General features: G+C 49.7%; 1 protein-coding gene across 3 annotated transcripts in view; it reads left to right on the top strand.

Moving 5' to 3' along the window:
* PRDM11 (PR/SET domain 11) overlaps positions 1–15,901 on the top strand; it is an 86,877-nt gene that overhangs the window by 30,189 nt on the left and 40,787 nt on the right. Inside the window, exons 1-4 of one of the 3 annotated variants that reach the window (XM_053561630.1) lie at positions 1,410–1,842; positions 2,412–2,531; positions 2,883–2,986; positions 3,560–3,822. In XM_053561630.1, coding sequence (XP_053417605.1) covers positions 1,811–1,842; positions 2,412–2,531; positions 2,883–2,986; positions 3,560–3,822 — 519 coding nt within the window. In that variant the 5' untranslated portion in view covers positions 1,410–1,810. Of the gene's footprint in view, positions 1–1,409; positions 1,843–2,406; positions 2,532–2,882; positions 2,987–3,559; positions 3,823–15,901 lie in introns of those variants that run through there. The other 2 variants (XM_053561631.1, XM_053561629.1) reach the window with 2 other exon arrangements.

Below are 15,901 nucleotides of genomic sequence, written 5' to 3'. Positions count from 1 at the left end.
TCCTGATCAGCTTTCTTCAGTAGGATGTACAGAGACTGTCTAGCCCCTTCCATACTCACCTCTGTCCATATGATATGCCCATGTCTGTGGGTATGGGGATATGATATGGACATATGGAGGTGAGTATGGAAGGGGCTGGACAGTCATGGCAACGTTTTACAGATGAGGAAAGACGGGAGCTTAGAGACGGTAGAGAACCTGCCATGTCAGTTGGCTCAGGCTGCCTTGACAAAATGCCACAGACGGGGTGGCTTAAACAGCATAGTTTAAGAGCCTATTCAGTGCCCAGTGATGGCTGCCTTCCCCCACATCCTCACTTGGGGGAGACAGTGACCCCTTGTGTCTCTTCCTCTTCTTATGAGGGCACCTGACCCTTCTGACCTCATTTACTCTTTTATGGCTTCCTCAGTCTTGTCTCCACATGCAGTTACATGGAGGGTTACGAGCATTCAGTCCGTGATACCACCTGGAGTTGCTCAGCCAATCAGTGGGGTTTGAACTCACTGCCTCTGCAGAACCCAGGCTCCTAACCTCTGGACTTTGCTGTCTCAGGGTGTACTGTACAGGAATATTGCCCATTCAAGTGAGAACGCTCTTCAGGGTAGGGATGCTCAGTAGTCCCTTACAAATCCACAGGGCCTTAACCCCACCCAGCCTCCCAGGGTGATCCCCGTGATTGTTCTAAGAGAACTGTGCTGAGGATACAGCAGGCAAGGAGGTGAACCAGACCTGAAACATACACAGGGTTTCAGGGTTCGCCCTTTTCCGATTTACAGAAGGCACTCCAGCCTTCAGAAGCCACCAAGTATGGTCTATGTGACCTTGAGCAAATCACTTGACATCTCCTCCAATCCCTGTCCCCTCATAGGTGGCCCAGGATCATCCGTAGGCTTTGAGGCCAGCCCACCACCAAAGCGGGGCGGAAGCGCCAGTTCCCACACAGAACAGGTGGGGAGGGAACGGCGTGCGGTCAGCGCTCGGCGAGTTGGGTGTTGGGTGTCTGCTCCGCGGCCGCTCGCGCCCTTCACAGCCCTGCGCCCCGCGGCTCGGCCTTGGGGCCCTGCCTCCACCGCGCTGTCGCCCACGCCGGGCGCCCCCCGGCTCCCCCCGGCCTGAGCCCCGCGGGAGGCCCTGGAATTCCTCCACAGCCCAGGCTCGGCTCCGAGTGGCCTCCCGCGACGGCCCCCTCCGCTGCCCCTCCCGGCGCCCGCTTCCTACCGCTCCCCGGGAGCCCCCCTGCCGGCCGCCAGCCAACTGCGTGCCCCCGGGGCCGGCAAGAAGCCACATGCCCCCGCAAGGAATGCCGGGGCTGGCGGGCGGGCGGGGCGCGCTGGGCAGGACCGGGCCGGGCAGGGCTGGGAGCTCCCGCCGGGAAGGCTGGTGAGAGGCGGAGAGCGGGCCGTACCCGCCCCGGCCCGTGCCGGCCTACCGCGCTGCCCCGGAGCTCACACTGTCCCCTCCGGACTCGTGTGCGGGGCGCCCCTACCCCGCAAGTTCTGGGGACTGGGGACCGGAGGGGGAGGCTGGGGAAGGCTCGGCCGGCCCCGGCAGCCCCCCCTTCCCCCGCACGCCCTGGCCCCGCCGGCTTGGAGGAGGGGGCAGGCCGTCACGTTTCCCTACACCCCTCCCAGCCGCTGGCTTTGGGGCCCCGGTGGGGAGCAGGGGGCTGATTAGCCGAGGAGGAGGGGTGTGGCCAGCAGGGCCCCGGGTAGTGAGTCACACACGCTGCTCGCCCAGTCCCGGGGCCCTGCGCGGTCCCAGCCCGAGCGGCGGTGCCACCCCAGCCCTGAAGATTGTCCCCAAGTTTGGCATGAGGACCCTGGGGCACCGTGGTGGAGGGCGGTAAGCAGGGGACTGGGAAGAACCGTGTGGGGCTTGAGCCCTGGCCTACCCACACCAGCACCCCCAGGCCCTGCCTGTACCTGCCCTGAACTGGCAGCACTCTGGCAGCCTCAGGCTGAGGAGCCTCCCTGCCAGGCACAGAGGGCCCATTTCTGATGCCCACCCATCTTGGTCCCAGCTGGACTTGAGTCGTTCCCTCCCTACTCCCCTTCACAGAGTTGTGTGCCCAGGCTCATGTGGAACTCTCCTGCCCTTTGCCCTTTGGTTTTGGGGTCCAGGCTGTGCTTCCCACTTCTGCCTTCTGCCCTGAGCTGCCCTAGGCCCCTGACCCCATGGGGCTGGTGGCTCCAGTCCTCCCCAGGACCAGCCTGGGATAGAAATGGCATTTCCTCTTGGCCCAGCTACAGCTGTTTTTGTTGTCTGTGTTCTCAAGCGCTTCCTCTGGGGATGGCAGGGAGGGTAACCAGACTCCATGGGACCCCCACTTGCCCTCTCCGACACTCACCCCTCTTTCCCTATCTCTTTGATCCTCTTCCTGTGCTGGTCCCACCTCCTGCGTCCCAGGACAGAATGACTGAGAACATGAAGGAGTGCTTGGCCCAGACCAAGGCAGCCGTAGGGGACATGGTGACCGTGGTGAAGACAGAGGTCTGCTCACCACTCCGCGACCAGGAGTATGGCCAGCCCTGGTGAGGCCCCTGTGTGGGGACTGGAGAGGGAGGGAGGTCTGGGCTGTATTGGTTGGGGACCCTAAAAAAAGTTCTCATTCCCTGCCCACCTTCCTTAACCCTGTTCCTGGCAGCTCCTGGGGCATAGGCTCTAGAAAAATTCAAGCAGTGGCCCAGAAGGGCCTGGGCCAGGTCTCAGGACCCCAGTTTTTCCACCACACCCTCCCCTGATCAGCATGCTGGCTGGGGCTCCTCTGCCCACCCCATGTCCCCTTGGCCTTCCTGGCCAGGTTTGCCCCAGCTTCTCTGCCCACTGGGCTCTCACTCTCTGATGGCTTCTTTGCTTTCTTTGCTGGCCCCTGTTCTGGCCAGCTCTAGGAGACCAGACTCCTCAGCCATGGAAGTTGAGCCCAAGAAGCTGAAGGGGAAGCGTGACCTCATCATGCCCAAAAGCTTCCAGCAAGTGGACTTCTGGTGTAAGTGGAGCTTGAGGCTCTGGGCTCCTCCTCCCTTCGGCCTTGTGGCCCCATCCCTGCTTAGGGAATTTGCAGCAATGGTACTAATGATAGGGCCTCACCTGTGATGTACCAGGCCCAGGTCCAGGCCTCCATTAGTCCTCAGCATTAGCCATTGAGGCGGCTGTTGTTGGCCCCATTTTCCAGGTGAGGCCACTGAGTCTTGGTGAGGGTTAAGTATCCCGCCTCAGGTCCTGCGGTCCACGGAAGTACAGTTGAAATTCAAACACAGACCTACTGGACTCTAAAGCCATACTCACTCTTGAGACAAAGGAATCTGCTGGCTTCCTTTGCATTGGCAGGTGGTATTTCTTGGAGCCCCCAGGGAGAGTGAAGGGTTATTACCACTGATGATGCATGAGCCTGCAGCTGGCTCGTGTAGAGCCAGGACTGGGACTCCTGAGTTACATACAGTGTGCTGTCTATTAGCCCAGGCCGTCCTTGGGTGGGCCTCCTGTCAGTCCATCAGTTTCTCTATGGGGTCCTACCTCCTTGCAACAACTGAGGCCCTCCCTCCTCTTTCTGTCCCTCCAGTTTGTGAGTCCTGCCAGGAATACTTTGTGGATGAGTGCCCGAACCATGGTCCCCCAGTGTTTGTGTCTGACACACCGGTACCCATGGGCATCCCAGACCGGGCGGCCCTCACCATCCCTCAGGGCATGGAGGTGGTAAAGGAGGCCAGTGGAGAGAATGATGTGCGATGCGTAAATGAGGGCATCCCCAAAGGCCACATCTTCGGCCCCTATGAGGGGCAGATCTCCACCCAGGACAAATCAGCTGGCTTCTTCTCGTGGCTGGTGAGTGTTCCCTGGGCTGCTCCATGGGAGAGGTTGTCAGAGAACATGGAAGGAAACCAGCAGGCAGAGCGATAGGCTGGCCCTGCCTGGCCCGAGAGCTTTTCTGCCATCATTTCTGGACAAATGGATGATGGATCTGTCTGTCCCCTTGTCCCAGCAGAGTGGCTGCCACCCTTGGTGTCCCAGGGCAATGCTGAGAGAGCTTACCTGGCAGTAGTCAACAGATCAGTAAATCAGGGCCATTTCCCCATGAGTCCTGTGTGTCTGGCCGGCCATTCAGTGGCATTTCTGAAAGGTTTACCTAACTCCTCTTCCAGAGTGGGTGACTTGGAGCTGGGGCTGTGGCTGCAGACCATGGCTTCCTTCTTCTAAAGCTGTAATGCCAGGCACTGGGCTAGGTGCTGCAGGTAAAGGCTTCAACAAGACAGGCAGAATTCCTGTCGTCAGGCAGTGGGAAGACAGGCATTATAGAAGTACACATGTGATGATGATTGTGAGCAAAGCGGGGACACAGGATGCCTTAGGAACATAGCACAGAGGGGCTTGACAGTGTTCATAGCACCCAAGAATCTCAGGCCTGGAGCCTTGGTTCATGTCAGCCATCTTTGCTTTTGACCATCTAATGCAGTGGTTCTCAACCGGAACTGAATTAAAGGGCCGCGGCTTTAGGAAAGTTGAGAACCACTGATCTAATGTGATGTTGGATGAGTCATTTACTTCCTAGTGCCTGTTTGTATGATAAGGATAATTGCACCTGTTGGTGAGAATGAAACGAGTCAACATGTTACAGTTCTTAGGGTTATGCTTGTACTTTGTAAGCACCCAGGAATATCAGTTATTATAATTATTCTTATTGGCCCAGTGAGGGGTTTGGAGAAGGTTTCCTTTTAGCCTAAAACTTGAAGACTGAATCACAGTTAGTCTTGGAAGAGGGATGGAAAAATGCTCCATGCAGCTAGAAGAGCAGAGAGAGGAACTGGGAGAAGTCCAGCTTGGTGGTGGCAGTGAGCCCGAAGGTGGAGTAGCCGGAATTTAGCAGGAGAGGAAGGCAGGGGGTAGGTCATTGTGCATTTCATTAGCCAGGGAAGCCACCAAGTGTGTCAAGTACAGTCAAGCAGAGGTGTGACTCAGGTTGCAGCACAGAAAATCAGAATTCCAAGTAGGAGGCCGATGTGGGGGTTCAGGAAAGAATAGTGGTGCTGGAGGCAGACAAAGGGAAAAGAGATTTAGGAAGGAAAATCCTTAAGATATATTGATGGGTAGGATGCAAAGTGAGAAAGAAGGGTTCTCAAAGATATCAGGAAGGATTGCCAAAGATAGCTCGTAGGAGCCAAGCTTGAGTTACTGGACAGAGATGGGAGAAGGTGGGATAATGGAGAAAGGCAGTCAGCGGGCAGGAGGGTTCCCACTCAGTAAAGAAGCAATCTTGAGTATCTCCTTTATGCCAGGCCCCACGCTGGTCCTGGGAATACAGTGGCTGGCCAGGTTGTACATGTATCCTGCCCTCATGGAGTTTGCTGTGGGGCAGATGGAATTAATCTAAGAATAGCATAAATCCATGTAAAATTACAGCTCTGTATGTGATGGAGTGATAGCGAGGTAGGGAGAAAGTGAACAACCAGAGAAGTGACAGGGTCAGAGATCAGGGACGGCTTCCTGCTAGCTGGGCTGTGGTTGGAGGAAGAGAATTTCTACCATGTGAAGATTGGAGAGGGGCAGCCAAATGGAAGGAAGAGCAAAAGCAGAGACCCTGTGGCAGCGGAGAGCACCACCAGTCCAGGAAGTTGGAAAAAGGGGCAGTGCCCAAGAGTGCAGCAGACACAGGAGCCTGGCGGAGGATGTGGAAGCATGACCTTGTGGGGCCCAGTGGGCCAAATTAGAACTTTTACTCTATTTTAGGGAATAGTGAGAAGCTTTCAGATTGTTTTAAGTGAGGGCTAGTAGGGAGTGACCTGGTCACATTTATGTTTTGAAGGGGAGACTTTGACTATAGCCTGGAGAGCTAATGGGGGGCAGGGGTGGTGGTCAAGAGTAGATGCCCACTCCCCTGACCCCAGCCAGAGGGTTGTGGTAGTTCAGCAGTGGTGGAAACTGGGGCCAGGATGTGGGCAAAGACATGGAGATGAACTATGTCAGAGATAACAGCTCTGGCTTGAAAATGGACTAATTGGCTAAGGAAGGGAGTGGAAGGTGTCGAGGGCATCTGCAGTTTCCTCTCCCAGCAGCTTGATAAAGGTGCTTTTCTCTGAGAAATGGAAGATGTTGGGTTGAGGGATCATGGTTTTGGCTTTGGACTTGTTGAGTTGCGAGTGATGTCAAGATATCCAAGTAGGCAGTTGAAGGTTATGGGTCTGGAGCTGGGAGGAGAGGTTTGGAGGGGTCACTTTGTGTCACCTGTGCATAGGCGGTCAGCAGGGCCAGAGGTGTGGAGGGAAGCCCCTAGGGACACCACGCTGTGTGAGAGATAGGGAAGCCTGGGACTAAGTTTTGAGGAACTTCAGCAGTCCCTGGTCCATAAGGGGAGCTTCATTCCTCAAGGAGGCTGAGAAAGAGCATCCAGGGAGATAGAAAGGAAACCAGGAGAGTGGGTGACTGGAAGTCAAGGGAGAGCAGAGGTTCTCAAGGGCCATAATATCAAATTCTGCTGAGAAATTAAACAAGAGAAGGGCTGAAAAGCGTCCCTTGGATTTAGTGCCAGGGAAGCCAGTGGGTCTCAACTCAGAGCAATTTTGCTGTCCTGCCCTTCACCTAGGACATTTGGCAATGTCTGGAGATATTTTAGTTGTCACAGCTCAGGGTAGGGGTATGCTACCAGCATCTACAACAGTGTTTTTCAACCTTTTTAATCTCACGACACACTTGAACCTATAGTTAAACTTCTGCAGCACACTTAAATTATGTTGATCAAAAAAAAGAGTAAAAAGTATACTTACTGTGCTTTGAACGTCTTTTGAAAATAATTTAATTAATGATCTTTTAAAGTTTTTAGGGCACACATAAGATTCTCTCATGGCACACCAGGGTGCCATAGCACACTGGTTGAAAATCACTGATCTAGAAGGCAGAGATCAAGGTTACCACTAAATGTTTTACAATGCACAGGATACTTCCTCCTCTCCGAACAAGGAATTATCTGCAGAGACCCTGTAGGAGAGCTCTGGGGTGGAAACGTGATTAGCATGGAGGTGGCCAGGCATGGTCACTTTTGTGAAGCTTGGTTACAGATAAGATCAGAAGTGGAAGAAAGAGATTAAAGAGAGCTGGCTGGAGTCAAGGGGGTTTGTTGATTAGAGAGACTTCAGCATCCTTAAGATGCCAGCAGGAGGCGGAGCTGCTGAAGGAGTGGTTGGGAGTGGAGTAGAGATAGGGCACTGGCTGCTATGCTTTCTCATCTCCTCAGAAGGTTCCGTTAGAGACACTGGACACGGAAGGGGGTGGCTCAGCATGTGGAGCAATAGCAGAGAGGATTGGAGCAGAGGAAAGGAGGCCAAATAGTGCCTCCCCGAAGATGTCCATGTCTTAATCCCCAGAATTTGTAAATAATGGCAGAAGGGATTGTGGAGATGTGATTAAGGATCTTGAGATGGGGAGATTTATCTTCCATTGTCTGGTGCAACCAGTGTCATTATAAGCATCTTTTTAAGAGGGAGGCAGGAGGGTCAGTGTCAGAGAGGAAGAGATTGGAGGACACTGCCCTGCTGGCCTTCCAGATAGAGGAAGGGACCAGGAGCTAAGGACTGCAGGCAGCCTCTCAAAGTTGGGAAAGACAAGGAGCCTCCATTAAGAGTACAGCCCTGCCAGCAGCTTGATTTTTCAGCTCTGACCTCCAGAACTCTAAAGCAGGGGTCCTCAAACTTTTTAAACAGGGGGCCAGTTCACTGTCCCTCAGACCGTTGGAGGGCTGGACTATAGTTTAAAAAAAAAAACGATGAACAAATTCCTATGCACATTGTACATATCTTATTTTGAATTCAAAAAAACAAAACGGGAACAAATGCAATGTTTAAAATGAAGAACAACTAAAGTTAAATCAACAAACTTAAATACCAGTGTATTTCAATGGGAACTATGGGCCTGCTTTTGGCTAATGAGATGGTCAATGTCTGGTTCCATATTTGTCACTGCTGGTTGTAACACGTGATGCAAGTGTGCATCAGTTAGTCCCGAGACTGAGAGGAGGAGTGGAGAGACAGGAGGTGAGTGGGGGAGTGCCGCACACATTAGACACATGCGCACTGTAGCAGGACAGGCAGCGGTGGCAAAAACACCCAGAGGGCCAGATCAGTGTCCTGGGTGGGCCGCATGTGGCCCGCGGGCCGTAGTTTGAGGACCCCTGCTCTAAAGTAACAAACGTGTATTGTTTTACACCGCTGTGCTTGTGGCAGTTAGTTACAGTGATAATAGAAACTAATACAGTAGGTGTGTATGTTTGGGAGGACATCTATTAGAATGTGCAGGGTGGTGGGATAAGGTGGCCTGAGATTGAGGAGGTCAGAGAAGGCAGTTCAGGATGGGGTGAGTCGAGCCCAAGCTGCCTGTGCGATGCCCAGGGAGGGCTGCCCAGAGACACGTCGTGTGGGTCTGCAGTTACGATAAGCCAGGCTGTTAATGTTATTGAGCACTTACTACATGTCTGGGTCTGGGCTCTGTGCTTTCATGCATAATTGCATTTGATCCTAATAACACTTCTGCGATGCAGGGGAAACTTAAGTATGTAAATACATACTTTGGAGGCCCTGGGAAGGGAAGGGTTGCCTACAGAAAATGTGTCTGAGGAGAGAGAAGAGGCCTTTCCCTAGGAATTCTGGTTAAAGAATCCTTGCGGAAGAGGAGCTAAGAATTCATAGATGGTAGGAGGAGATGGTGAGAAGTGAGGAGGACGAGGGGTGGGCAGTGGGGTCAGTGCTGCAGTGGGGAAACCTGAGGATTGAAAGTCCCCTGGCCCATGGCTCAGGTGACATGAAGGTCTTGGTCCCCTTAGTGGGAGCAGTCTCATGGGTAGAAGCCAGATTGCTACAGGTTGAGGTGTGAGTTGGAAGTGAAGAGAGGGAACCAGCAAGGGTGCATGGCATGTTTTAAAAGTCTGGTTGCCCGCTGAGCAATTATATACCAGGTGTGTATCAGCACCTCTGTCGTCTCATGCTCTCTCCCGTGGCTGCCCCCTCGTTCAGATGAGGAAACACAGTCCTGACTCCCATAGCTGGTCCATGGTAGTTCCTCCAGAGATAATGCCTCTTCATGATGCTAGAGGACTCTAAGGGGTCCCTTTATGGAGAGACTTGACTAAGGAGGTAGAGCAATTAATAGCCACCCCAGGCCATGTGTGATTATGGGTCCAAAGTCGGTTCAACCTCATAGACACAGTGCAACTCCCAAGCACGAGGCCCTGAGCAAGGAGTTCTGGGGTCACAGAAGTGCATGAGGTTTTCTCTCTGCTCTTATGGAACCTATGGTTCAGTTACAAGGAGAAGGGCCTGTGTCATTGGTGGGAGAAGAGGAAACTCATTCCCAGGCAGGTAACACAGAGGCAGAGTGTTACTGGTGACTATAGTGCCGCAGTGGGCTGTAGACACAGGAAGGGGATTGTTTTTAACAGGGCAGATTGGAGATGGGTGTTGAAGAATGGATAGAAGTTCAACAGAGGAGAAACCCAGGGCTTCTTAGCCTTTAGAAAATGGCAAAGGAAAAAAATCTAGGGCCATGCCCAGGGAAGGACTATTAGGATCCCTTCCTCCTACCACCAGAGTTTCTACCCTTGGTAAGGCCTACTGGAGGAAAATTGAGAATCTGTAAAGCAGAGAGACTACCCCAGGTTTGCTGCCTAGCATGGATCAGTGGTGGGAGGAAAGAGACCCTGCAGTTTGCAGCCTGGTTATAGACTAGCTTGCTAGTTAAGAGTGGGCTTGGCCTGTAGTTTAGAGGGTGGGCTGGTGGCCAGGAGGTTTCTCCTGGGGTGGTTCTTTCCCAGGGCCTTAGCACTTCAGCAAGCAGATGGGAGCAGAGGTTAGTGGCCACAGGCTGTAGGACAACGTGGAGGCTTTGATTTTGGGGTATGTGACAGATAAAAGGCATTGGAGGCCTTGAGAGACCAGATACTCAAAAAAAGGCTCAAAGAGTGCCGTATGTGTAAGTTGGGGTGGGGGGTGTTAAGGCCTCAGCCGGGGAAAAGCAGGCATGAAGACAGCTCCACCTGCTCAGGTGATGGGTGGGCTGAATGGTGTGGCAGGGGGCGGAAAGGAAGGTGGGCAGAACCACAGCACTGATTTTAGACCAGCATCTGGAAGCCCCACATCCTAAATAAACTGCATTCATTTGTCCAGTCCTGCCCTAAAGCTGTCCTGGGTATGTATTGTCTTTTCCTGATCCTCTGCCTGCCTTCAAAAGCTGTAGCTCCCATCCAATGGGACGTTTCTTTTCATGGTCCCTCATATGTACACTCTGCTCCAGTAGACACAATGCTGGTAGTCACGATAAACCTAGCTGGTAATGATTATTGAGCACCTACTATGTGTCTGGGTCTGTGCTCAGCGCTTTAGAACATAATTGCAGTTGATCCTAACAACACTTCTGTGATGTAGGTATTATTCTATCCATTGCACAGCTGAGAAAACTGAGGCCTGGAGAGGATGAGTCATTCTGCACAAAGCTAAACAGCTGGTGAGTCGCTGAGCTGGGGTTCAAACCTGTGCAGTCTGACTCCAGAACCTACCCTCTCCTCCCCCCTCTTGGTCCTGTCTGCCTCCCTTCCTTCTTGTGCCTTTTATCTTCTTGTCTTGGTTGGCTCTTTTCTACTCATCCTTCCTGCCCAGCACAAGGTTCCTGTCCGTCTCCCCTCACCCTGGAGGAAAGCTGGCCCCACTGTGTGCACAGATCCCGGGCCTGAGTCCAGGAGGACTGAATGGTCATTCCATTCTGCATCTTTCCTTCGTGGCCTGGCTGTCTCGGCAGGAGTCTGGCACTTACTTCTGTATGTTTAGAAAAGAAATGCCCTTTGCTCTGCTTTTTTATCTTATTGGAAATTATAAATGCCATAAATCATTGCCGGGGTTTCCCCAGCCACCCTCAGATCCTGCAGGCCAGAGCCGATGCTGTAGGTGTGAGGTGCGTGGAGGTGCTGTGCAGCCGTGTGGTTTTGTAGAGGCAGAAGGATGAGGAGGCCAGCTCAGGGTTTCTGCGTAAGTTTTCACTCAGACCTCAGCTTGTGCCAGCAGGGATTTAGGGCAGCCTAGCAGGATACATAAAATATACCATCATAACATATTAAAACTGGGAGAGAGAAAGAGGAAAGAAAAACAAGGGCAGAGACCCTACGTGGAGCCAGGAATGAGACTAAAAATGCACAGCATGCGGTCCTCTATCTGCACCGTTAGCTATGCAGACTCCAGATCGGGCAGCCCCTGAGAGTGGGAGCCTGGCTGGCTACTAGTGCATTCTGCCCATCACGTGAGAAGTCCCAGAGGCCTTCTGAGGAGGTCCTCCCTTCTGGGCACTGACACTGGACAGATTTCCCAGGGGCCCTTCTAAAGAGGACACCGTGTAATGGAATTAGTTGCCCCAGGCCAGGCAGCCTTCCCGTCTGCCCGCGTGCTGCTGTTCAGGGGAGAGGCAGATGTGCAAGGGGGCTTCAGTGTTCCCATTTCAGCTCCATCAAAAAATGAGGATTTCAGCTAAAACTTGAAATTGGACATTCAGAACCTCCCGGCACATCCTCTGGAATAGAGTCTGAGGGACACTGAGCACCTGGCCTAGATGGGAGTGTAAGCCGACAGTTGCAGTGTCACAGCTGTGATGGAAACAGGCAGGCTTTACCACGTTTGGGGGAGCTTGAGGAGTGAGGAGTTAACAGGATTGTCCCAGAAGAAAAGAAGGGGCATTTGAGACAGGTTGTGTGTGTGTGCGACCAAGTGCTTTTCATGCTTGTTTATTTAATTTCTATTATTTTGAAAGTTTCCAACTCTGTTGAAAAGTTGTAAGAATTGTCTAATGCACACCCACATGGCTGCTTCTGGAGTCACCTGTTAACAATTTACAACGTTGCTTTCTCTCCTGCCCTCCATACACACACACACGCATTCTTTGTTTGTTTGTTTGTTTTCTGAATTGTTTGAGATATAGTTATAAGCATCATGACATTTTACCTCTAAACATGTCAGCCTCTATTTCCTAAGAGTAAGGCATTCTTCTATACTAGGGGTATAGTAGTAGCCCCTAGTATAGAAGTAGTATAGCTTGCCTACCGCAAGCATCTTTTGAAGAGGCTATCTGATAAATATTTGAGGCTTCATGGACCATACAGTCTCTGTCACAGCTACTTAACTCCGCTGTTGTGGTACAAAAGCATCATGGATGAGATATGAATGAAGAGCATGGTTGTGTTTCAATAAAACTTTATAAGCACTGAAATTTGAATTTCATATAATACATGAAAATAACATAAATGGACTGGGTGTGGTGGCTCACGCCTGTAATCCTAGCACTATGGGAGGCCGAAGCAGGAGGATTGTTTGAGCTCAGGAGTTCAAGACCAGCCTGAGCAAGAGCAAGACCCCATCTCTACTAAAACAGAAAAAATTAGCCTTGTGGGGGCACTGTAGTTCCAGTTACTTCGGAGGCTGAGGAGGATGTTCTCTTGAAGCCCAAGAATTTGAGGTTGCTGTGAGCTACAATGCCATGGTACTCAACCCAGAGCTGAGATAAGACTCTGCCTAAAAAAAAAAAAAAAAAAAAAAAAAAGGAAAGAATATAAATGAAATGACATGACTTTTTTTTAGTCATTAAAAAATGGCAAAAACTAGCCAGATGTGGTGGCTCATGCCTGTAATCCTAGCACTCTGGGATTCTGAGATAGAAGATCACTTGAGCTTAGGAGTTTAAGACTAGCCTGATCAAAAGTGAGACCCTGTCTCTACTAAAAACAGAAAAAATTAGCCAGGTATTGTAGCAGGCTCCTTTAATCTCAGCTGCTTGGGAAGCTGAGGAGGAGGATCACTGAGCCCAGGAGTATGAGGTTGCTGTGAGCGAGTCTGATACCATGGCACTCTAGCAAGAAAGGGAGTCTCTGTCTCAACAACAACAACAAATTGTAGGCTGGGTGTGATGGCGCACACCTGTAATCCTAGCACTCTGGGAGGCTGAGGCAGGTGAATTGTTTGAGCTCAGGAGTTCGAGATCAGCCTTAGCAAGAGCCAGACCCTGTCTCTACTAAAAAGAAAAAAGAAAAAAAACTAGCGGGGCATTGTGTCATATGCCTGTAGTCCCAGCTGCTCAGGAGGCTAAAGCAAGAGGATCAATGAGCCCCAGAGTTTGAGGTTGCTGTGAGCTATGACATCACAGCACTCTACCCAGGGTAAGCAAGCGAGACTGTGTCTTAAAAAAAAAAAAAAAATTTGCAGAAAACATTCTTAGCACCGAGGCTATATGAAAACAGGTGGTGGGGGATGAATTTGACCTACCAGGGTTGGTAGCCGTCCCTGGCCCTATTTACCTACCATATAATTATTACACTCAGGAAATTTAACATGAATACCACACCGTCCCATCTGTGGTCCCTCTGCAGATCGTACCTGTCCCCGTCCAGGATCCATTCATGCATGACACGTGACATATTGTCATGTCCCATTACTTTCTTTTGTTCTAGAAAGACACCCCCTGCCTTATCTTTTCTCTTTTATCATAGCAACACTTTTGAAGGGTTTGGACCAGTTGTTTTCTGTAATGCTACATAGTTTAGATTTGTCTGATTGTTTCCCCAGGGTAGATTCAGGCTGCATATTTTCGAGCCAGGTGACATTAGAGCAGCCGTTCTCAACCTGTGGGTCGTGACCCCTTTGTAACAATGAAAATACATGGCGGCATTAGGAGGGTTGAGAACCACTGACTTAGAGCTTTCTCGTGGCTTGTTATCATCAGAACTCGTGGTGGCACTTTGCCTTGTCTTTTACACAGTGGGTTTAGCAACTATTGATACAGGTTCTTGCCTGTATCAGTTTTTCATAGTTCAAAATGATTTTTATATTTCTTCCATTTCTTCTATATTTATTACTTGACATTTTTCTGTTAAAAAAAAAAAAAGGTGTTCAGCCTTCTCCTGCACATTATCCCTTATTTTACAATTATTTTAAATATCTATATGGACTCATGAATTCTTTTTTCATTAAGCATAATGTAGTCCATTCCTGTCATTATTCATTTTGATGTTTAAGTTACCGCAGATTTGGCCAAAAGGAGCCCTTTCAAACTGGTTCTCTGTTCTTTTGACACATCTCCATCACTACTTTAGTACTTCCTTACTTTCTGGCACAAGAAGATGTTCCAGCCATCTGTCCTAGAAGCTCTGATTCCTTGTGGTGGGAAATAGCAATCGCATGGAATCCACTAGGTATGTAATTGCTACTTGGGTATCCTTGCTTCTAGGACTGAACTAGGTTTTGAGAGATGAGTTAAAGAGAATGGCCTACCAAGTCAGAAACTGAGGGACCAGAACATACAAACAGTGCGCCTAGCATGTACAAAGGCCCTGGGGCACATGTGTAATGTTGAGGGTGGTGGTGGTAATAAGGTATAACAGAAGTGTAGAATGTGCTTAGAAGGAAAAGTGGAAGATGAGGCTAGAAAAAGGTCACTTTACCCATGATCTCAGATGGTATGGATTATAAAACACTATTGATTCAGTATCAGCTCTTCAGGGAGTAAATATATGTCCCTTCACAGCTCAATTTACAGTCTCCAAGATATGGAAAGAACCTAAGTTTCTATCAGCCTGTGGTTGGACTAGTAAACTGTAATATATGTATAATATGGAATACTATTCAGCCATAAAAAGATGGAGATATCACATCATTTGTATTAATCTGGATGGAGTTGAAACACATTCTTCTTAGTAAAGTATTATAAGAATGGAAAGGCAAGTATCCAATGTACTCAATACTAATAGGAAGCCAGTAGACAATCTAATACACGCCCACGTAAGAGACACCACTGCAGCAGAGACTTTACCTAACAAATGCAAACATTGTAACCTAAATCATTTATACCCTCGTATTAATCTGTAAGTTAAAAAAATAAAAAAGTAAAAAAAAATGCGTACCTCAATCCTGAGATTCCTCTTAACATCAGAAGCATTAAATGGGCTTAGCTCATATAGCTGGTTTACAAATGCAAGTAGTCTGGTTACTGAATCATAAACTAAAACAAAGATTTTACCCTGAAAATACTGAACCATTTCTGTCAGGAGCAGAGTCTATAATTCCCAAAATCTATTATATTGAAACAAATGTAGAACATGATAAATTATTCTGGGTTGGTCTACTATTTCCGGTACAGACCTGCTCCTAACCTGACCTTCTGTCCTCCTGGGCACCTCACCACATTCTGCTGCAGCTGTTTCTCACTTGAGTTGTATTCAGGTGACTTCTAATATTGGTGGAATCCCAATGTAACATTAGTTTTATTTTACTGTTATGAAAGACCCAGAACAGTGGCTCACTCCTGTAATTCTAGCACTCTGGGAGGCTGAGGCAGGTGCATTACTTGAGCTCAGGAGTTCGAGACCAGCCTGAGCAAGAGCAAGACCCCATCTCTACTAAAAATAGAAAAACTAGCCCAGTACAGTGGCACACACTGGTAGTCCCAGCTTCTTGGGAGGCTAAGGCAAGAGGATTGGTCAAGCCCAATAGTTTGAGGTTGCTGTGAGCTGTGATGCTACAGCATTCTACCCAGGGTGAGAGAGTCAGACTCTGTCTCAAAAAAGTATAAACATAAGGATATGTAAGTAAACACAAGTTTCTTATACCTTTTCAACGACTATAAAACCAAAACCATTTTGACAAATACAAAATGAACGGGATTACAAACTCCTCAACATAATTTGAATTAACAAAATAATTTAATGTGATGGATGATACTGTTTTACTGAAGTGAAATTACTGTTTCTAAGGTGGATATGGCAGTGACTCCGAAGACACAGTATCCTTGGAGTTTGGAGTGCCTTGATGTGCCGTGTGGAATCTTTATTTTCCCATTTGTCTCTATTTGAAACACTGGGAATTCTTCTGTTAGCACAACTGCTACGATGTTAGCC

The sequence above is a fragment of the Nycticebus coucang genome, chromosome 14, assembly GCF_027406575.1.
Source record: "Nycticebus coucang isolate mNycCou1 chromosome 14, mNycCou1.pri, whole genome shotgun sequence".
NCBI lineage: Eukaryota > Metazoa > Chordata > Mammalia > Primates > Lorisidae > Nycticebus > Nycticebus coucang.
Note: the sequence above shows the minus strand (reverse complement) of the source record. Positions and strands in the feature narration are given on the sequence as shown.